The sequence below is a fragment of the Macrobrachium nipponense genome, chromosome 21 (assembly GCF_015104395.2).
Source record: "Macrobrachium nipponense isolate FS-2020 chromosome 21, ASM1510439v2, whole genome shotgun sequence".
NCBI classification, from domain to species: domain Eukaryota; kingdom Metazoa; phylum Arthropoda; class Malacostraca; order Decapoda; family Palaemonidae; genus Macrobrachium; species Macrobrachium nipponense.
The window spans coordinates 11400327-11422229 of NC_087212.1; the positions used below are offsets into that span (position 1 = coordinate 11400327).

Sequence of the window (21903 nt, forward strand, 5' to 3'; positions counted from 1 at the left end):
ATTCACGAAACCCGAGGTCTTGCTGGGTTTCGAAGACTTAAGTTCTGTTCACTTTCTTGAGGCTCAAATCTTAAACAAGAGCTTGAAGAGTTCAACAGAAACATTCTGGTGCGCGCTCGGCGTCCACTGCGAGAGCTCGGCGTCCTGGTGCGCGCTCGCGTCCACTGGCGAGGACGCTCGGCGTCCACTGGTGAGTGCGTCCATCCGAGCGTCCTGTTCAAGCCGATCGTCCAAATAAGCGTGCAGAAAAGCGTCACGCTCCTGACAGGCGTCAAAACAAGCGAGAGAAACTGCCTTCTTTTTCCTATTTCTTGGTGGAAAGAAGTACACGTGATCAGGCAACTTTCGCCTTCTTACTTCTCACTGAAACACATAACGAGGGAGAAGGGACGTGAAGCGTCCTCTTCTATAAAGCTTCTTAGAGGGCGCGAGTCCTTCCGAGAGCTCCAACCCTTGTGCGGGGAGGACGCCTCGGAGGACGAGAAGCAATCCTTCAGGATTCGTGCATGTGCACGCACTTTGGCAGTCTGGGGATTTTCATCAGAAACTGCCGAAGGCACGCCAGATCGGTGGGGTTTCCCTGTAACCCTCCTTCGGCTTTCGACATGCCCTCTCCCTTGGTTCTGGGAGTTCGACAGAGGTCTAGACCTAGAGGCGTTATAAGGCCGATCTGACGCACCCTCCACTACACAAGGGGCACTGTCACTGCACTTAGCCACTTCACTATTGCTCTCTAAAGCAAGCACTTTCGATTCTAAGTTACGAATCGAAATAGTATAAGAGAAAGGGCAATAACCTCTACAGACACTGTTTTAGGGCCCGAAGGCAACATTACACGGGTTAGGCGTTAACAAAAACAGAGAGTAGAACTCTTCACAACAATGAAGGAGAGCGATCACCTCTCGCAGACATAGTCATAACCCGTAGGCCATACTACAGCGTTAGGCAAAATAAAGTCTACCGGAAGGTTAGCAGTATCACTACCCTGACTTTCGTAATTGATTAATTGCGTACATACTAAACAAACTTTTTCCTTACGGAATTAGACACGTTTACTGATTAATTGCGCCCCCCAAGTGCGGAACTACCGAAGCTTTCGGTAGCCACACCCTATCTTTGCAGACAACACCCTCTGAAACTAGCCTAACTAGATTCAGATATCTTATGCAAAAATGAATCAAATTCAAATCAATTTAAGATAGCGTATGCCTAGCCACAAATCCAAGTAAATAAATTAAAAGACAATTAGGATACTTAGCGGCAAATGAAGTTTCCAAAATCCTAAGCCAGAGGTACTGAAAACAGGTGTTTTCAGTACCGGCGACAGAAAATTTATGAATAGAAAATGGGAATGGTTCCTGATACCCGCCTCCCAGCGGCGGGAATGGGTACTAACCACCTGGCCGACCACTGCGTGTGTCGGAAGTTTTTTAAATTCTGTCGGACTTCAGAAAATACAGCTATATATATACCTGCCAGGTAAGTGTCATGCATAAAATTCATGATCTACAGTGAAAACCTATCATGAAAAATAAGTAAAAGGGTAATGGATATTTTACCATGAAACAAAACTAGGCAAGAATAAATACAGTAAATGTATTGTAAATCTGCTCCTATATTACAAGTATATTCTGTTTTCTCATTCCTATATACTATTATGAAGATAAATTTCTTACCTAAAATTCACATCATGTATGTCAGTGGTTATCGCACCGAGGACGGTGCAGCCTACCAATAAACATCACTTAGAACTCAAGGTTTGATTTTTACTATGGTAGTATAGTATAAGACGACCGCCAATTTTTACAGGTGAATATTAGGATTTAAAGATCATCTTATATGCGGAAATATACGGTGCATAAGATTATAAACTAAACACTTGGATGAATTTACATACATCAAAATCATGGGAAATACATACTATTATGTAGTATTAGTGCTTCATCAAAAATCACAAGCTAGCTTACCTCCTGGTCTATATAGTGTAGTATCATCTGTACAAAGATAGGACGTATATTCTCCATTGGGAGCTCGGAAAGCCTGACCTCTTACTGGCTGTTTCTTGCCGACTACAGCTGTCATAACCTAAATACAAACAATTCCAATGATGATGAAACTGTCAATATCATCTTAGACTAGATATTTCCATATAACTGGTACAATAACATTACTCATGCTGTCTCCATGAATGATACTAGAATTTATTTACAACAAATTTTTGTCTTAAGCAAAAATTATGGCTTGGACTTGAAGAACTTTTATATAAAATAATGTAATAAAATATAATCTTTTGCACTGCAATCAGGATTCAAGACAGTTAAACATATTGATAAACAATGAAGACAATAAAAAAATCTTAGTAACATGTACCAAAAAAAAAAAAAAATAAATGCCTTACAAGAACCATACTGAATCAGAATGAAATATGTATTAATTAAAAATATCTGAACTATTTCAATAAGCACTGTCTTTTCCATCTTACCTCCTCAATGACTGTTCCATCTGGACCTTTTGGTCCCCCTGGTACCATAACCCCACTAGGGGGAATTGAAGGGGTGGAAGCGTTCGAGTTCGAGTTTGATGATGACGCAGATGAGGGGGGTGGGTTGTCTGTGCTTCCACACCCCCCTCCATTTTCTCCCTGTTCAACCACCTTGGTTCGTTCAGTGGTTGTCATCCTAACATTATAAGTTATTCATCTGAAACAAAGAAGTATTTTTTTGGTTAAAAAAAGAAAATTCACACACACACACAGATATATGTATGCAAAGACAGCTGAATCATTATCAGGGTTCTCTAGACAAAGGGCAATCTTTGCTACAAGGCAAACTTGAGTACAGTAAAATACCTGACTATACTGACCTCAAAAGGTATGGCCAGGAGTGGTACCTTTAACAACGTAAAACTAGCAAAAATAAGGTCAAAGGATACTGACAAGCAGTATATGTATATACAGTAGACCCTTGACTCACGAACGCATTGACCCACGTACAACTCGATCCCCGACCAAAATTATAGGTAAAATTTCACCCTTGACCTACGAACTAACTTTGAGATACGAACAAAAAAAAATGGCGGAAAATAAAAATTCTGTTTGGGTCATGAACTAATTTTGAGACATTGAACATTTGAAAAATGCTGGAAATTTCTGGAAAAATAAACAATTCACTTTGTTTCACAAACTAATTTTTAGACACAAACATTTGAAAAATGCGCGAAATCGCCCAGCACACGTGAGAGCGTTTGAGTTGCCATGGAACAGCCATCCTCCAGCCAGCCCACGCACGGCGTCACCCACGCATCGCTCTTTGTCTCATCTCATTGTGTACAAGACGTTCGTCAATTCGCTTAGCATTTTTTGCGCTAAAACTTGTGATTTTCTTCATAATGGGCCCTAAGAAAGTGAAGAGTGGTGGTGAAAGTAAGAAAGTGAAGAGTGATGGTGAGAAGAGGGTGCAGAGGAAGATAACCATTGAAATAAAGAAAGAAATTATAGAAAAGTTTGAACGTGGTGTTGCGTAGACCGATATCGCAAGTGAGTACAAGATGGCCAAGTCGACAATTTCGACAATTTTGAAAAACAAGGATGCCATTAAAGAAGCAAATGTTGCGAAGGAGTGACAGTACTAACCAAGATGAGATCAGCAAACCCTCGAAGAGGCAGAAAAAATAATTTTGAAGTGGGTACATGAGAAACAGATGGCAGGTGATAGTGTAAATGAGCCGATCATCTGCGGAGAAATGCTCGGCAAGTGTATCAGAGTTTGCTGAAGGAAACTCCTTCTACTAGTGCCACGCCAGATGATTTTAAGGCTAGTAAAGGGAAAGGGTGGTTTGATAACTTCAAGAAAAGAACTGGAATTCACTCTGTAATTAGGCATGGTGAGGCTGCTAGCGCAGACAAGGCTGCTGCTGAGGCATTCGTGACTGAGTTTGCCGAGTTCGTGGAGGCCGAAGGATACGTCGCTCAACAGATTTTCAATTGTGATGAAACGGGCCTCTTCTGGAAGAAGATGCCCAACAGGACATTTATCACCCAAGAAGAGAAGGCGCTCCCAGGCCACAAGCCAATGAAGGATAGGCTTACGCTTTTGTTATGCTCAAACGCAAGTGGCGACTTGAAACTAAAGCCGCTACTTGTCTACCATTCAAATAACCCGCGTGCCTTTAAGCAGCACAACGTAAATAAGGCCAGACTGCCTGTAATGTGGAGGGCCAATACAAAAGCATGGGTGACACGGAACTTGTTTATGGAGTGGATTGATGAAGTGTTTGCGCCGACCGTGAGTCAGTACCTAACAGAGAACAAGCTACCCCTGCGGTGCCTTCTGATCATGGATAATGCCGGCACACCCTTCGTACTTGGCTACTGCAGTGAACATGACTTCATTCAGTTCAGTTCCTTCCACCCAACACGGACCTCTGTTCTCCAGCCCATGGACCAACAAGTCAATTAGCAATTTTAAGAAATTATATACGAAGGCGCTCTTCTCCAGATGCTTCCGTGTACTGAAGAGACAAAATTAACCTTAAAAGAATTTTGGAAGAAGCACTTTAATGTTTTTCACTGCATAACCCTCATGATAACGCATGGACTGAAGTTACGTACCGCAACATTAAATTCTGCGTGGCGGAAACTTTGGCCCCAGTGCGTAACTGTCCGTGACTTTGAGGGCTTCGATGCAGAGATTGTGCAAGAAATTGTGTCCATGGGCAACAGTATGGGTATACAAGTCAACGACGAAGATGTTGAAGAATTGGTCGCTGAACATTCAGAAGATTTGACTGCGGACGAACTTGTTCAACTCCACAAAGAGCAGCAGGAGCAACTTGCTCGGGAGCAATCAACTGACGAAGAGGAGGCTGGGGAGGAAGTTACAGATGTCAGCAGTGATGTGATAAAAGCCGCATTGGAAAGTTGGAATGATGTCCAGTGCTTCCTTGAATTGTATCATCGGACAAAATTGTTACGAACAGGACGTGAATATGCTCATGAAAATTTAATGAGCCATTTCAGAAAAGTTATGCAAGGAAGGAAAAGGCAACAGACATTGGATAAGTTTGTGATTAAACGTTCACCAAAAAAAACCTAGAGAGTTGAATCTCCGGAACGAGATCTCCCCGACCTGGATGGGGGAGGGTCTCCTTCCGCACAATAACCTCCTCCCCACCCACCACCCCTCCTCTTCTCTTGTCCGTCAAGCCAGAAGTCTCGCCAGTCATAGTAAGTGTTCACTTTACAAACGTTTTTATAGTGTTAGTTTACCATTTTAAATTATATTATTAGATAGATTAGGTTTTTTACACTGACTTTTACATTATCTGTGTAAAATAAGGCAAATATGCATATATATATTGGTTCGTAGGGGTCGAGAACCATTAATATTATTCCCATTAAACCTTATGGGGAAATTAGCTCCGAGTCACAACAATTTGGAACACGACCAAGGTCTAGGAACGGATTGTGTTCGTGAGTCAAGGGTCTACTGTAGTAAGCAAGGAAGATAAGGGTCCTTAGAATTGTCTATTTGCTCAAATGTCTCTTGTAATAGCTGTTTTACAACCATCTATCTGGAACACCCAGTGTTAAATCTATGTAGACATGCAAGGTCTACCATTAAAGCTGTATATACTTAACTGATTCCTTTAACCATTTTACCCTAGGAATGTATAATTAGGTATAACAACTGAAATGCAGCTAATTTATTGAATTTTTACTCCATAAATTATTTATCTACTGCTTGTGGCTAACCGGTCAAAAACCTCCCTTGATAATGGGCATTACAGTTCAACACTTCTTAAATTGGAATAAAATTATGTAATTACCTAGAACTAGTTGGCAGTAGTGAACACAATGTAGCCTATTCTGCAACCAGGTGAGTATGTCATTCTTGTTACCAATCACCAAATCTGTGGAAGAAACTGTATTGAATTACTTTTGGCTGTGCAATATTATGAGTGGTCAAACACTATAGGCTATTCAATTAGCTTAACCAGTGCTTAAGATTTTGCCTTTCACATCCGATGATACCAAATTTGTATAAAAACTACAGTATGGACACAGGATCACCATTAATAACACATTATGTTACATTCTCCTCCTAAGGGGTTAGACATGGAATGAGTTATCTCTGATGCTTTACATGTCATTTTGAGCTCCGGTCTGGTTTAAGTCTGGATACAGGCAATGTTTAATATATCATGGAGTGCTTTTGCTGAAAAATTTAAATAATTATGTATGTCAGCAGTACTTAAATAAGCCTGAGACAGCTCAAATTTCCTTTTCTATAAGCAGATATGTGCCCATTGAATTTCAGAATGCTACTAAATAATTATAAGTCCTAGTAAATAAAAAAATATTTTCTACAAAATTCTGCATCTTTTGCAATACGTACTTCAATGTCTCTATCTAAAATCACTGCAGTTTCCTTATGCTGTAGTATTTTAAAAATAGGAAAATCAATGTGAACACTTTACCATCTGAAAAATGGAACTGTAATGAATGAAGTACGTATACATTTTTTTGTCCATTTCTGTCCCTAGTTTATTCACTCTACACATAAATTTTATGTATTATACATTTCAGTTTCCGGAATTATTTGGTAGCCATATGGACTTTTTTTCCCCCAATAATTACTACAATTGGTTTTGACAGTGTGTGCAGCAGTGGTGAGGGCAAATGCTGAATATGACAATTTGTCCAAAATTGCATTTTTCCTAACTATACAAACCTGAGGTCCTTTTACAATAGGAAGGTACTAGCGGCAGCTGGATAGGTCGTAAGCTTTCGAACAAGGGGTTCGGTAGTTAACTGCTTGTCCGACAGGCGCGCGCGCGCGACTGGGAGGTAAACAAATCACTTTTGCTTTTGGCCCAAGCAAAAACTGCAGAGTGAGGGGTGGCATGAGGTGGGGCTATGTGTAAAAGGACCTCAGGTTTGTATAGTTAGGAAAAATGCAATTTTGGACAAATTGTCATTTGTTCCGACACGGCATACAAACCTTCGGTCCTTTTACAATAGGAAGACTCACTTCTTGGTGGGAGGAATCTGAGTCTTTTGTGAACAGACTGGTGTTCGCCCAACCTTGGAAGTCTCCCTGGTCGTAAGAGCGAGGGAGGGATCCAAGCCTCTGTCCGATTGATCGGGGTGTGCACCGCAGGATCAATGGTCAGACCTCTGGACCGAGTACTAAGAGAGAGGCAAGCGTATCTCTTCGTACCAGCAATGTAAGAACTTGTTCCTGTACAGGAGCAAATATAAAGTCATGGGTTTTGACTCTTGTAGGCATCCCAACTTCCCCCCCCTTGTAGGAGGAAGTGGTGGATATTCTGCTCCTATCCCTAGTGAAAGGGATAGGATGGGGCTCTGTCATATAGCTCACCTGCATCTCGTCCTCATCCAGCGTAGTGACGACCGTGGCCCTCTGCCCACAGGTAGAGGAGGAGGAATAGATGAGAAGAGGGAGCCAGTCACTCACTCACTCACACATCCATCCACACAGTCACACCAGGACTCGATGCTGTTTCAGCCTGCGAGGGTCTGGGTTAGCTACACAACTTGTGAGCAGCCACCACGGGTCCCAAGGAAAAGGTATCCAAGGACCTGTGGGCAATATCCCGAAGGTAGAAGGACGTAAAGGTAGTCTGGTTAGACCAGACCCCTGCCTTCAGGACCTGCGCCACGGAGAAGTTCTTACGAAACGCCAACGAGGGGCCAATACTTCTGACTTCGTGAGCTCTCGGACGGGACGTACGGATGTCGTCACTACCATCAGCCTCATACGCCCTCCTGATGACCTCACGCAGCCAGAATGAAAGTGTTCTCTTGGATACTTCTTTCTTGGTTACCCCGGTGCTAACGAAGAGGCGTCGACACTCAGGCCTGAGGTGTCGAGTTTTCTTCAGATAGCGCCGTAGCGCCCTCACAGGACAAAGCAGCATCTCATCCGCATCATTATCGGTGAAGTCCATTAGGGAGGGAATCGTGAAGGACTCGAACCTGTCGTCAGGGACCGACGGCTTCTTCTTCTTAGGCGGGGGAGCCTTAGAAGAAGAAGGGGAAGAGGCGGCAGACGACGACGACGACGAAGAAGACGATGAAGACGACGACGACACCTTCCTCCTCTTCTTCTTCTTCTTCGTCAACCTCCTCAGGACCGATGTCAGATCTGTCATCCAGAGCGGAGCCGGGGCTGCTGTTGCCGAAGCAACAGGGCCCGGACGCACCTGTCCGAACAGATCAGCATCGGGAGCAGCGGTGCCAGGAACAGGAACAACGTCAGCAGGTGCAGGCATCACAGGAACAGCAGTGGAGACGGCAGGAGTAGGTACAGGAACGGCAGCAGTGGTCGGTAACGTCACGTCCGTGAACAGCGGCTGGGCAGGTACGGCAGGTACGGCAGGTACGGCAGGCTGTCCAGGCGGTCCAGGTGGACGGACCAGCGGCACAGACATCCTTGGTACTGGTGGGAGGTCCAGGGGGGGCGAGCTTCTTCGGGCACACGAAGTCGGTCGCGGCAGCACGGCAACCAGGCGGTCGGCATCACACTCCCCCGTGGTACGGCGACTGGCCCCCCTGCACCGATGTATTTGGTGTGACAGAGACCGCGTGCGGGGTACACCAGGTGAGGAGGTGAAATCATAGCCAGGCGTTGTAAGGGTCGTGGTGGTGGTCGTAACCGTAGCATGTGTGACCGCCACAGAGCCAGCGAGATGGTAGAGCAGCCCCTGGACACTCGGCACGCCCTGCAGACCCAACGATGCCCACACCTGTACCCGGGTCGTCCTCGCGGCAACCGCACCTGAGGAAGCAAAGGTCGGGTGATTAGCAGGATCCTCTACCCGCTCGCGCGAAGACGAACGGATAGAGGACCAGAGTACAACTCGACATCGGGTATCTAGCGCCCCTCTCACACTCGACAGGTCGGGTGAGGAGAAGGACACCTAGAAACCCCCCCCAAAACCCCGAAGGGGAAGGCGCCAAAACGTTAGGGAGCTGAGCGGGCGGCAGGAAAGAAGACGAAGTGTCCGTAACCAAAGGAGTCGCGGGAGAGCTTTCCGACGACTCCTTTGCAGGCCTTCGCTTCTTCCTGCCTTCGTACAAAGCCCACTGCGCCTCCGACCAATTAGAACATACTTCACAGGGCTCGGCTCGGGTGCATTCGCGCCCCCCACCGAACCACCGAGCGCGGGAACAAAATTATGTGGATCAATTTCCGGGAATGAGCGGAACTTCCAGCAATTTACGCCCTTCGGTACCGGGCACGGCATAGTCTCCGGGGGTAGCGAGGCGTGGAGATTCCATTATTGATCAATTCAAAATTGAAGAAATAAGAGAGGAAATGATTGTACTTACCCAATGATCACACACAAACACAACCAAATACTCATGAAAGCAAACGCGAGAAGCGGGCAAACCGAGCGTCGAACACAACACGTCCACCCGTTCGCTGTGAGGCCGAAAGCAAAAGTGGTTTGTTTACCTCCCAGTCGCGCGCAAAGCGCGCCTGTCGGACAAGCAGTTAACTACCGAACCCCTTGTTCGAAAGCTTACGACCTATCCAGCTGCCGCTAGTACCTTCCTATTGTAAAAGGACCGAAGGTTTGTATGCCGTGTCGGAACAAATCAATTTTGAAGAGGAGAGCCGGCTATGTTCTCCTAACCTTGACTTTCTCTCCGAATTTTCCAAACTAACGTCATACGATTTCTCTTGACGAGCACCCATATTGTAGTTTATTACCTTGAAGCATAGGGCGCTTATCCTTCTGACTAGCGACCTGTTCTCTTCTTCCCACGGTGACTTTATGCATCAGACGCCTAGCGTCCTCAAAAGCGTCCTCATTTGCGTCCTGATATGAAGGACGACGAGCGTCCTTATTAGCACTACGCCTCGCGTCCTCAAAAGCGTCCTCATTTGCGTCCTGACGTGATGGACGTCGTGTAAACGCTCCTTTAAAACGGTCTTGAGTTGTAATACACCTCGCGTCCTCAAAAGCGTCCTCATATCCTTCTTCTGAACTAATATGACAATTTGTCGAAAAAATGATATTGTTATGTTACAATAAAGTTTCATACATACTTACCTGGCAGATATATACATAGCTAAGACTCCGTCGTCCCGACAGAAAGGTTCAAATTTCGCTTTTTTGCCGCCACTCGCTACAGGTAGGTCAGGTGATCTACCGGCCTGCCCTGGGCGGCAGGACTAGGAACCATCCCCGTTTTCTATCATATTTTTCTCTCTTCCACCTGTCTCCTGCGGGGAGGCTGGGGTGGGCCTTTAATTGTATATATCTGCCAGGTAAGTATGTATGAAACTTTATTGTAACATAACATATCATTTCCATACAATCAACTTACCTGTCAGATATATACATAGCTGATTGGCACCCTTCGGTGGAGGGTAAGAGACAGCTACTATATGGAATAGACAGGTAAACAACATATGTTGTAGGTATAAATAAAACCTTGGTTCCTACCTGATAGGTGGTAGACTTCGTGGGTGTTTTGCCCAGTAGTCTGCATCACCTCAAGAAACTTAGCGAGATATATGATCTATGGCCAAGAGTTCTTGTGGGCTGCCAATGGGGTCTTACCCACTTACTCGGCAGAGCCTAAAGGACTTTGTCAAATGGGTGCTGATCCACTTATATGACAATACACCTTATGAAGGAGCGCACAACCAATCCCGACCACCTGATCCTAACCATATGTTAGAACTAAGGATTGTTACGAGTTATCCCCGAACTCGTCACAACAACCGTAACTCAAAACCACTACGCACACATACATAATTTTCAAAAAAAAAATTATACTCAACTAATTGGATATGACAAGAATTCTCTTACTGAACAACATAGACGGCCGCCCGTGCTAGCCTAAGTCCTCCATTTGTTTTCGAAGAGACTCTCGACCATATCCAAAAAGAAGAAAAGTATATACATTTAAGGATGGTGTCGGCTCCCGTACCCAGAATCGTATCCGCCGATACGAAAGGACCTAGAGAAAAACACTTCTCTATGTCACACGCACGTCTTTCAAGTAATGAGATGCAAATACTGAGTTGCATCTCCAAAATGTCGTATCTATGATGTTTTTAAGCGACATTTTCTTATTATGAAACGAGAGCGACGTCGCTATAGCTCTCACTTCATGAGCTTTTGTTTAACTCTCAACAGTTGTAACTGTTCGTCAGGACAGGCCTTATGAGCGTCTGTAATGACGTTTTCTTACAAAGAATGCCAGCGCATTCTTGGGATCAGTCTTGTGGGGTCTTTTTACCGCGCACCAAAGACCTTGTCTAGAGCCTCCCATTTGATGCTTTCTCTGAAGGTAGAACTTCAGAGCTCTAAGAGGGCATAGAGACCTCTCTGCTTCTCTGCCTACGAGACTCGACATGCCTTTGACTTCGAATGACTTAGGCCAGGGATTCGTAGGATTCTCGTTTTTCGCTAAAAACAGGGTCTTAAACGAGCAAATCGCTGAGTCTCCCTTGAATCCTACTTTATCCTGCAGAGCATGCAATTCACTAATTCTCTTTGCCGTAGCTAAAGATAATAGGAATAGGCATTTTCGGGTAATGTCTCTAAACGATGCCCGATGAGGAGGTTCGAATCTTTCCGATGACAGATACTTTAGGACTACGTCTAGGTTCCAGTTCGGAGGTACTGGTTCTTAGACTTTGAGTCTCAAAAGACCTTATGAGATCGTGGAGATCTTTATTATCTGCCAGATCTAAACCTCTGTTCCTGAATACAGCCGAGAGCATACTTCTGTATCCCTTTATTGTGGATACGGCTAGATGAGATTTTTCTCTCAGGAATAGCAGGAAATCAGCAATTTCCGCTATAGAGGTAGTGGAGGAGGACAACTTCTTGGATCTACACCACCTTCTAAATACCTCCCCACTTGATTGTATACTTTCGTAGTGGAGGTTCTGCTGCTCTCGCGATCGCGCTTGCCACTTCGCGAGAAAAGCCTCTCGCTCTGACAAGTCTTTCGATAGTCGAAAGGCAGTCAGAGCGAGAGCGGGGAGGTTTTGGTGGTACCTCTTGAAGTGTGGTTGTCTGAGAAGATCCAATCCTTCGGTTGGTAGGGATCCTTGGAAAATCTACGATCCACTCTACCACCTCCGTGAACCATTCCTGGGCCGGCCAAAAGGGGGCTATTAACGTCATCCTCGGTCTCTTTTTGACGCCACAAAAACTTTCTTCTCATTACTAACCCAGGATTTTGAATGGGGGAAAAGCATATACGTCTACTCGAGACCAATTTAGCAGGAAGGCGTCTACCATAAGAGCTCTTGGATCTTCCCGACCGAGCAAAAAACTGGGAGCCTTTTTGAAATGAATGTTTGCGAAGAGATCCACATGAGGAGTTCCCCACAGAGACCAGAGATCGAGACACACTTCCTCGTGTAGTGTCCATTCTAATATGAAGGACCTGGTTCCTCCTGCTGAGCCTGTCCGCCCTCACATTCCTTACTCCCTGTACGAACCTTGTCAGCAGGGAGATGTTCCTGTGAGACGTCCAAAGTAATAGGTCTCTCGTGAGCTCGTAAAGGAACGAGGAGTGCGTCCCTCCCTGTTTCCGAATGTAGGCAAGTGCGGTGGTGTTGTCCACGTTTACTTGCACTACCTTGTTTGACACCAGAGTTCTAGGCTCTTCAAGGCCATATGTACGGCGAAGAGCTCTTGCAGTTTATGTGCCAAGACACCTGTGCTGGTTCCCAGGTGCCTGACACTTCCTCTGAGCCTAATGTCGCTCCCCAACCTCTCTCCGACGCGTCGGAGAACAACACTATGTCTGGGTTCTGTGTTCTTAGAGAGATCCCTTTGTTCTCTTCCAGAGGGAGCAACCACCACTGTAGGTGTGACTTTATCTCCACTGGAATGGGAAAAACGTCCGACAGTTGTCCGGTTTTCCAGCTCCAAGACCTCTTGAGGAGAATTGAAGCGGACGTATATGAAGTCTTCCTGAGGGAAGAATTGTTCTAGCGAGGAAAGCGTCCCCCAGAAGGCTCAACCATTCCCTCGCCGACGTTTGTTGCTTCTCTAAGAAGAGAGAGACTATCCGCAAACCTTTTGCGATTCTCTCTTGCGAAGGAAAAACTCGAAAACCCCGAGAATCCATCCGAATCCCAGATAGACTAGGTCTTGTCTGGGGGTCAGCTGAGACTTCTCGAGGTTCACAAGCAATCCCAACGCTTTGATTAAATCAGAGTTAACTTTAGGTCCTCAAGCACTGTCTCTCCGATCTGGCCCTGATGAGCCAGTCGTCCAGATACATAGAGACATTCACTCCTTTGAGGTGAAGAAACCTCGCCACATTCTTCATCAGGCTTGTGAAGACCTGAGGAGCTGTGGACAGGCCGAAACACAAGGCTTCTGAACTGAAAGATCCTTCCCCCGTCATGAAACGGAGGTACTTCTTCGATGAAGGGTGGATCGGGACGTGAAAGTAGGCGTCTGGAGATCTAAAGACACCATCCAATCTCCCTGTCGTAATGACGCCATGACTGAAGCAGAAGTTCTCCATGGAGAACTTCTCCTTCTGAACAAATTTGTTTGTTTCAGAGAGCTGACGTCCAGTACTGTTCTCCAGCCTCCCGAGGCTTTCGCCACCAGAAAAGGCGATTGTAAAACCCCGGGGAGTGTTAATCCCGTACCAATTCTATCGCTCTCTTGTCCCACATTTGTTCCACATCGATCGAAGAGTATCCCTCAGCACAGGATCCTTGTATTTTTGGCTGATAGTTCCCTTGGTATTGACGTAGGGGAGGAGTGTTCAGGAAAGGGATACGATATCCCCTCCTTAAGATCGCCAAAGATGACGCGTCTGCATTTATCAGTGTCCAGGCTTCCACAAATCCCAGGAGCCTGGCACCTACTGGTGCTTGGAGGAGAGAATCTTCATTTTCCCTTCTTAAAGGGAGAACGAAAAGCCGATCTACCTCTCTTCTCTGGAGCCTTCCTCCTTGTGGAAGGTCTGGAGGTCGGACCACCTCGAAAGGGCTGCATCGTTGTATGGGTCCTTTCTTGTCCGATGCAGCAACAGTTTCTTCTTTCTTGCTGACTGCGTCAGCAGATCCTGAGTTGCCTTCTCAGTTAAAGAATGCGCAATGTCCTTTACTAACTGGAGAAGGGAACAAAAGTCAGATAGAGGCGCATATAGAAGTGCTGCTCTCTGAGCATGTGAGACTGCCTTTGTTAAGGAGGCGCCATATACAGTCCTTTTCTTTAAAAGACCTGCCCCAAACAAAGAGGAGATTTCAAAAGATCCATCCTGTACCGCCTTGTCAATACAAGACAATATGCAGAACAGGGCTTCAGGTTCTATTCCTTCCGAATCATGGGCTTTCTTGGACATCACCCCAAGGGGACCAATCTAAGAAGTTAAAAACTTCCAATACACGAAAGAGTCCCTTGAGGAGATGATCCAGTTCCGAAATTCCCCAGTAATCCATGCAGAATTGAGACTTTGACGCGTGAAGCGTCAACCAAAGTCGAAAAATCTGTTTCGGTTGTAGAAGGGAGAGCAATACCCATATTCTCTCCCGTCTGATACCAAATGCCTCTTTTCCCAGCTAATCTTGCTGGAGGCATGCAGAAGACTGTCCTCACTAAGTCTTTCTTAGACTTCATCCATGAGTCTAAGGAATGTAATGCTCTCTTCATCGATATGGTGGGTTTCATTTTGAGAAAAGACGAAGGCTTCTTCGTCTTAGCACTGGAAAAAAGCGAGCGCGGAGAAGGAGGAGCGGCAGGCGTCAACTCGTCTCCGTACTCCTCAAGAAGTAGGGCAGTCAACACCTTATAGTTAGACAGACCTTCTCTTCCACTATATTCGTCATCCGAGTTTTTCTTCTACTCTGGATCTACATGCGTCTCCGCTCTTCTTTCCGAACGTTCTTCTTGAGGAGACAAACTCCTAATAGGAGAGGGGCTAAGGGAATGATAATCCTTCCTCTTTCCCGCTCTAATAGTCTTGGAAGGCGTCATAAGCTTCGGCTTCTCTAGAATTTTAGAAGACGCTTCACGCTTACATGACGCTTCCCTTCCGATCGCCAAGCGTCATGGATGACGTCTTTTGCTGACGTCTCGATGACGCTTCGCGCTTGGAAGACGCTCCGCTCTCCAAAGGCGTCCTACTTGGCGTCATAATATTGGACGGAGCGTCATGTCTATGCTCCGTTTCCATGACGCTTCGCGTCTAAAAGACGTCTTACGTCTCTCTGGCGTTACGAAACTCTCGTAAGCACCTGTTCTCGCTCTCGAACTAGACGCTTCTGTAAGACGTTTAGACGTTTCCCATCTGTATGACGCTTCTCGTTGAACAGGTGAGAGAGGACGAGACTTCTTAATTGGAAGCGTCACGTCCTTCCGACGTGGCGCTAAAACTCGCACTAGAGATGACAGTTGCTCTTGAACTGCCATAATGATCTTTCTTGACGCTTCTCCCACGTCCAGTGCATGACGTCTTTCGTCATCACTCGGGGGAGAAGAAGGAAAGGGTACTTCCGCGTACACTTCAGGTGACGCTGACGCCCCCTTCGCTTTCTTGCTAGAAGACGGAGCGTCATCTGAGAAACGCTCTGGACTAAAATCTATGTCAGGCTTCATATGACGCTTCAGCGGTCTCGACAAGTTCGATTCCCTTCCACCCTCGTTTAGGGTGGTAGGGAGAGGGAGAGGACAAGAAACACGCGAAGGACGCTTTTTCTATAGCGCCCTTGAGCCGCCTGCCACGAAAGCAGAGCTAGCTGAAGGGAACGTCTGACCGTTGGGGATCCCCACCCCACAACCTCCTTAAGGCTTTCGACTTTCCTTCTCCTCTGGGCTTGTGAGCTCGGAAGAGGTCTAGGCCTGGGAGCGTCGCAGGGACGATCAAACGCCCCCTCCACAACACTGGGAGAAACTCACTTCACTGTAATGCTCACTTTCACTAGCCTTACCTTTGAAGTCAGCCATCTTGGACTTCATGTCTCTAATTGTAGCTTTCAGATTGGCGATTTCCGATGCCGAATCCGAAAAAGCACTCTGAGAATGAGATACATAGAATCTACATCAGTTGGATTAGAATTATCAGTGAAAGGCTCAATAGACCCTTGAACTCCACCTTTCAATCGTCTAATTCTATTCCCTCTCTAACTTCTTCAAATAAGAAGTCAAAGTCTTCCACTCTTCTCTGGCATTCAATCCCTCGCATTCCTTACAAGTATTAATAGCAAGAACACTGAAACCCCCTACATTTACGGCATACAGTGTGAGGATCCAACCGAAGCTTTCGGTATCCTCACCCTGCAGCCTACATTCACACACAATTCTCACACTCACATTAGAATCAGACATACTGAGAAAAATCCAAAAGAGTTCTTCCAAAAACAGTCCACTGTAGCGAATGCCAAAACACTATCCAAATACGTCACCAAAAAGCCGAAAAACGATGATCAAAGGATGAAAAATGAATCTAAGTCAGGAGGTAATAACAACAATGTTGATACCACCGGCGACAGAGAAAATAGCTAGAAAACGGGGATGGTTCCTAGTCCTGCCGCCCAGGGCAGGCCGGTAGATCACCTGACCTACCTGTAGCGAGTGGCGCGAAATTTGAATTTCTGTCGGGGACGACGGAGTCTTAGCTATGTATATATCTGACAGGTAAGTTGATTGTATGAAATTGCATTTTTCCTAACTATACAAACCTAGGTCCTTTAACAATAGGAAGTAGCTAGCGGCAGCTGGAACGGTCGTAAGCTTCGAACAAGGGGAGAACGGTAGTTAACTGCTTGTCCGATCGTCGCGCGGCTGAGAGGTAAACAAATCACTTTTGCTTTGGCCCATGCAAAATACGCAGAGTGAGGGGTGGCATGAGGATTGGGACTATATGTAAAGGACCTCAGGTTTGTATAGTTAGGAAAAATGCAATTTTTCGACAAATTTGTCATTTGTTCCGATACGTATACAAACCATCGGTCCTTTAACAATAGGAAGACTCACTTCTTGGTGGGTAGGAATCTGAGGTCTTTGATGAACAGGACTGGTGTTCGTCCATCCCTGGAATGCCTCCCTGGTCGTAAGAGCGGGGAGGGAGGGATCCAAGCCTCTGTCCCAATTGATCGGGGTGTGCACCGCAGGATCAATGGTCAGACCTCTGGGCCGAGTACTAAGAGAGAGGCAAGCGTATCTCTTCGTACCAGCATTGTAAGAACTTTTTCCTGTACATGAGCAAATATAAAGTAATGGGTTTGTCTCATGTAGGTATCCACTTTCTCCCCCTTGTTGGAGAAAGTGGCGGATATACACTCCTATCTCTAGTTAAAGAGATAGGATGGAGCTCGGTTGAATAGCTTACCTGCATCTGACTCCCTTCCAGCGTGGGTAACGACCGTATCCCTCTGCCCACAGGTAGAGGTAGAGAAGATGGTGAAGAGAAGCCAGTCACTCTCTCATTCGCACATTCATTCTCCCTAGTCATACCAGGAATCGATGCTGTTCTGCCTGCTCGGGTGCTGGGTAAGCTTACACAACGTGTTGAGCAAGCCCCACCACAAGGTCCCAAGGAAAAAGTATCCAAGGACTTGTGGGCAATATCCCGAAGGTAGAAGGACGTGAAGGTGGTCTGGTTGGCCCAGACACCTGCCTTCAGGACCTGCGCCACGGAGAAGTTCTTACGGATTGCTAAGGAGGGTCCGATACCTCTGACTTCGTGGGCTCTCGGTCGGAGCGTATGGATGTCGTCGCTACCATCAGCCTCGTACGCTCTCCTGATCACCTCACGCAGCCAGAAAGAAAGCGTGTTCTTGGAAACTTCTTTCTTGGTAACCCCAGTGCTAACGAAGAGGCGTCGACACTCAGGCCTGAGGTGTCGAGTTCTCTTCAGATAGCGCCGTAGCGCCCTCACAGGACAAAGCAGCATCTCATCCGCATCATTATCGGTGAAGTCCAGAAGGGAGGGGATCGTGAAAGACTCGAACCTGTCGTCAGGGATCGACGGATTCTGAGTCTTGGCTACGAAGTTCGGGACGAAATAGAGCGTCACAGATCCCCAGCCTCTGGTGTGTTTAACATCATAAGAAAGACCATGTAGTTCCCCTACTCTCTTCGCCGATGCCAGGGCCAGCAAGAAGAGGGTCTTGAGGGTCAGATCCCTGTCTGACGACTCTCGGAGTGGCTCGAAGGGTCTTCGAGTCAAACTCCTAAGGACGAGAGTCACATCCCACGCAGGGGGCCTGAGTTCCCTGGGTGGCAAGACCTTTCGAAGCTCCTCATTAGCAAGGAGATCTCGAACGAATTCGAGATGTCCAGTCCCCTCAGTTTTAGGACGAGAGCCAGGGCGGCTCTATATCCTTTAACTGTGGGTACTGAGAGGAGCTTCTCTCGGCGAAGAAACACGAGGAAATCCGCTAACCTGCTGAAGAGTGGCTCTGAGAGGAGACAGACCCTGTCTACGACACCAACCACAGAAGACGGCCCACTTCCCCTGGTACACAGCTGCAGAGGACTGTCGGACGTGTCCAGCCATCTCTGTTGCTGCGCTACGAGAAAAGCTCTCGTGCAAGAGATGGTTGGATAACAGCCAGCCGTGAAGTTGAAGGGACTGGACTGCTTGGTGGTACCTTCGTTCTACGTGTGGCTGGGCTAGAAGGTTGTGCCAACTGGGTAGCTCTCTCGGTGCTGTCTGCAGAAGAGTCCAGCAGGTCCGGATACCAAACGGCTTGAGGCCGTTTGGGAGCCACCATGATCATTCTGAGATTGGGAGTGACCAGCGCTCGACTGATCACTTTCCGAATCAGACAGAAGGGAGGAAAGCGTAGGCCGAAGAGGTTGTCCCAGGGGTGTTGGAGAGCGTCCTCTGCAGCTGCCCATGGGTCCGGCACGGCTGAAAAGAAAACCTGAAGTTTTCTGTTGTGCCGTTGGCGAAACAGGTCTACGACCGGTCGCCCCCACAGGTTGAAGAGCCTTTCCCCCACGTCTTGGTGTAGAGACCATTCGGTTCCCTATCACCTGATCCCGACGGCTGAGCTTGTCCGCTACTACATTCCTCTTGCCTGGAATGTAGCGTGCTGACAGCTCTATCGAGTGAGCCGTGGCCCACGTCGTGCACCTGCACCGTCAACTGATGGAGCGGAAGAGACACTAGCCCCCCCTGCTTGTTGACATATGCCACTACTGTGGTGTTTGTCGCACATCAACACCACTGAGTGTCCCACCAAGCGGTCCTGAAACTCTCGGAGAGCGTTGAACGCCGCCTTGAGTTTCCAGGACATTGATGTGAAGGTGCTTTTCCGTGATGGTCCCACACAACCTGCAGTCAGCAACTCTTCCAGGTGTGCGCCCCATCCCTCGGTCCGATGCGTCTGAGAACAGAAGCATCTCCGGGGGGGGAGGGTGCGTATGGGCACTCCTCTTAAGAGGTTCTTGTCGTCGAGCCACCAGGCTAGGTCCTGCCTCACCTTGTCCGTGAGAGCCACGGAAAGTAAGGAGGATCCTTGGCCTGAGACCAACTCTCCCTTAGCCTCCACTGGAGAGACCGCAGGTGAAGACGCCCGTGAGGGACTAACTTCTCGAGTGACAACAGATGGCCGATCACGACTTGCCATTGCTGTGCTGCCTGTTCCTGCCGAGACAGGAACCGGCCGGCTGCCTCCCTGAATTTGCTGATAACGCAAGTCTGCGGGAAAGACCTGCCCTGCTACCGTGTCTATCAGCATACCAGGTACTTCATCTTCTTGCTTGGGTTCGAGATCGGACTTCTCGTGGAGTTTATCACGATCCCCAGATCGCGACAAAACTTGAGGAGTCTTGATCTCTGTCCTGCAGCAACTGCGAGCGGGAGCTCGCCAGGACTAGCCAATCGTCGAGATACCTCAGAAGACGTATCCCGTGCGAATGGGCCCAAGCTGACACCAGAGTGAACACTCGCGTGAACACCTGTGGGGCGGTTGAGAGACCGAAACAAAGTGCCCTGAATTGGTACACCGTCCCGTCGAAGATGAAGCGGAGGTACTTTCTGGAGGACTGATGGATGGGTATTTGAAAATACGCGTCCTTCAAGTCCACTGAAAGCATGAAATCGTTCCCCCTGATCGAGTCGAGCACCGAGCGTGCCGACTCCATCGTGAACCGCGTCATGCGAACGAAGCGGTTCAGGGGAGAGAGGTCTATCACCGGACGCCAGCCCCCCGATGCCTTCTCCACTAGGAAGAGGCGGCTGTAAAAGCCCGGTGACTGGTCCTCCACGATTTCTACAGCTCGTTTCGCCAGCATGGTCTTGATCTCCTGTCGAAGAGCGTTATCCTTTGCTGATCCCCCGGACATAGGTCTGTAGATGGACCGGTTTTGGAGATGAGGGGGGGCCGAGACTCGAAGGGTAGTAGATATCCCTCCCGAAGGACGTCTACTATCCAGTTCTCGGCGCCGTAGCGCTGCCAAGTCGCCCAATGGCTCGCCAGGCACCCCCCCACTTCCGGCAGCAGGTGAGGGGGAACGCTGTCCCTAGCGTTTCCCTCCTCGTTTCGACTTCTTCCCACCACCTCCTCGGGGAAAGGAGGGTTGGGAGGAGGGCTGATTACGGCCTCCTCTAGCAGAAGTCGAAACAGCAGGAGTCTTCACACGGGGCTTGGACGGTGCAACCGTCTTCGCCGCCGTGGAAGCGCTAGCCAAGCTCTTTGGCTTGGCCGCAGTCGCTCGAGATTGCCCATAACCTTCGAGACTGCCTGGTGAACTAAGCGGTCACTGTCATCAGTCGCCGCCTTTCCACCGCAGCGTCCACCATCTCTCCGGGAAAGAGAGCTGGGGAACTCCTAATGGGTCCATTGCGAAGCCCGAGTGCCGCCTCACGCCCGGCCCCCTTCCCTTGGTGTCACGACGGGTAAGGACTGCGTCCCTACGTCGAAGAACCAAGTTGGCCCACAGGTTAGCAGTCTTGATGGGCGAGGTAAGATCGCTCTTCCTCCAGACTGGCAGTCTCCTGAAAGAAGCGTCGTCTTCGAGAGCAGAACTCCCGGAGCCGCCGCTACTTTGGATATTGTGAGGGACCACAAATCCAACCAAGAGACTGCCTGGAACGCTGCCATAGCGGTAGATTCCAGGGCAAGTGCCTCCTGCTGCGAGAACCAGAGGTTCTCCGACAGGAGCTGCTGCAGGGACACACCTGGAGTTAGCCTCGCTAACTCCGGGTTAACCTGTTTAGGCAGTATCGGGTCTTCCGAAGGCACGTAGAATCGCCTCTGACGCTGTAGAGGGGGAGGAAGCAGCTTAGAAGACCGTCCGGATTTCAGCGAATCCTCCCGTCCTGAGACGAGATTCTCAACTTGATCCAGGACTGAGTCTGCAAGCTCTGATCGCGGTAACCCCACCATCATTTTGGGTTCCCTCTTGGGACCCCAAATGATAATCGACCGGGACGTGGGCTCTGCCGGTGGTAGCGGCGATCCTTCCGCAAGGTCATTATGCTGACGAATCAGCTTAATGACCTCTGCAAAGTTTCCTCTGTATCTCGGGAGTTACTGCGTCTTGTGGAGTAGGACCGTCCAGTCCCTCCAGCAGAACAGGTCCCGCGATACTCCTCCTTCAGAAGGAGGAACAGCGACAGACCCCGACGGTCGCCTCCAACTACTTGCGCGTACGTTCTGGTCGGTCCTAAAACCGTGCCTGAGCCGTACGGCGTCATAGCGGGGTCACGAGCGGACGCACCTCTCGTGATCACTCCTCGGTACCTCGCTCCACCTCCCGATAGCCCGAGGAGGTTGAAGGTACGGGGAGAGGCAGACCTGACGCTCCCCCCTCGCTCACTGGCAGGACCAGCGTGCATGGAGGGCTGCTGCTGATCGTCAACCCGCGGTGGCGATCGAGCAGTAGGCCTAGCCTTGCTGCTCGCCTGGGGCGAGAGGCTCGGCTGAG

General features: G+C 48.1%; 1 protein-coding gene across 6 annotated transcripts in view; it reads right to left on the reverse strand.

Annotated features, from left to right (window-relative positions):
• The window catches only part of LOC135197790 (arginine-glutamic acid dipeptide repeats protein-like), a 168192-nt gene that overhangs the window by 119741 nt on the left and 26548 nt on the right, over nucleotides 1–21903 (reverse strand). For 4 of the 6 annotated variants that reach the window (XM_064224907.1, XM_064224908.1, XM_064224902.1 and 1 more), the window contains exons 2-4: nucleotides 5827–5910; nucleotides 2483–2699; nucleotides 1968–2085 (exon numbers count right to left, since the gene is read on the reverse strand). In XM_064224907.1, the coding sequence (XP_064080977.1) occupies nucleotides 1968–2085; nucleotides 2483–2677 (313 nt within the window). In that variant the 5' untranslated portion in view covers nucleotides 2678–2699; nucleotides 5827–5910. Of the gene's footprint in view, nucleotides 1–1967; nucleotides 2086–2482; nucleotides 2700–5826; nucleotides 5923–9740; nucleotides 9766–21903 lie in introns of those variants that run through there. The other 2 variants (XM_064224906.1, XM_064224904.1) reach the window with 2 other exon arrangements.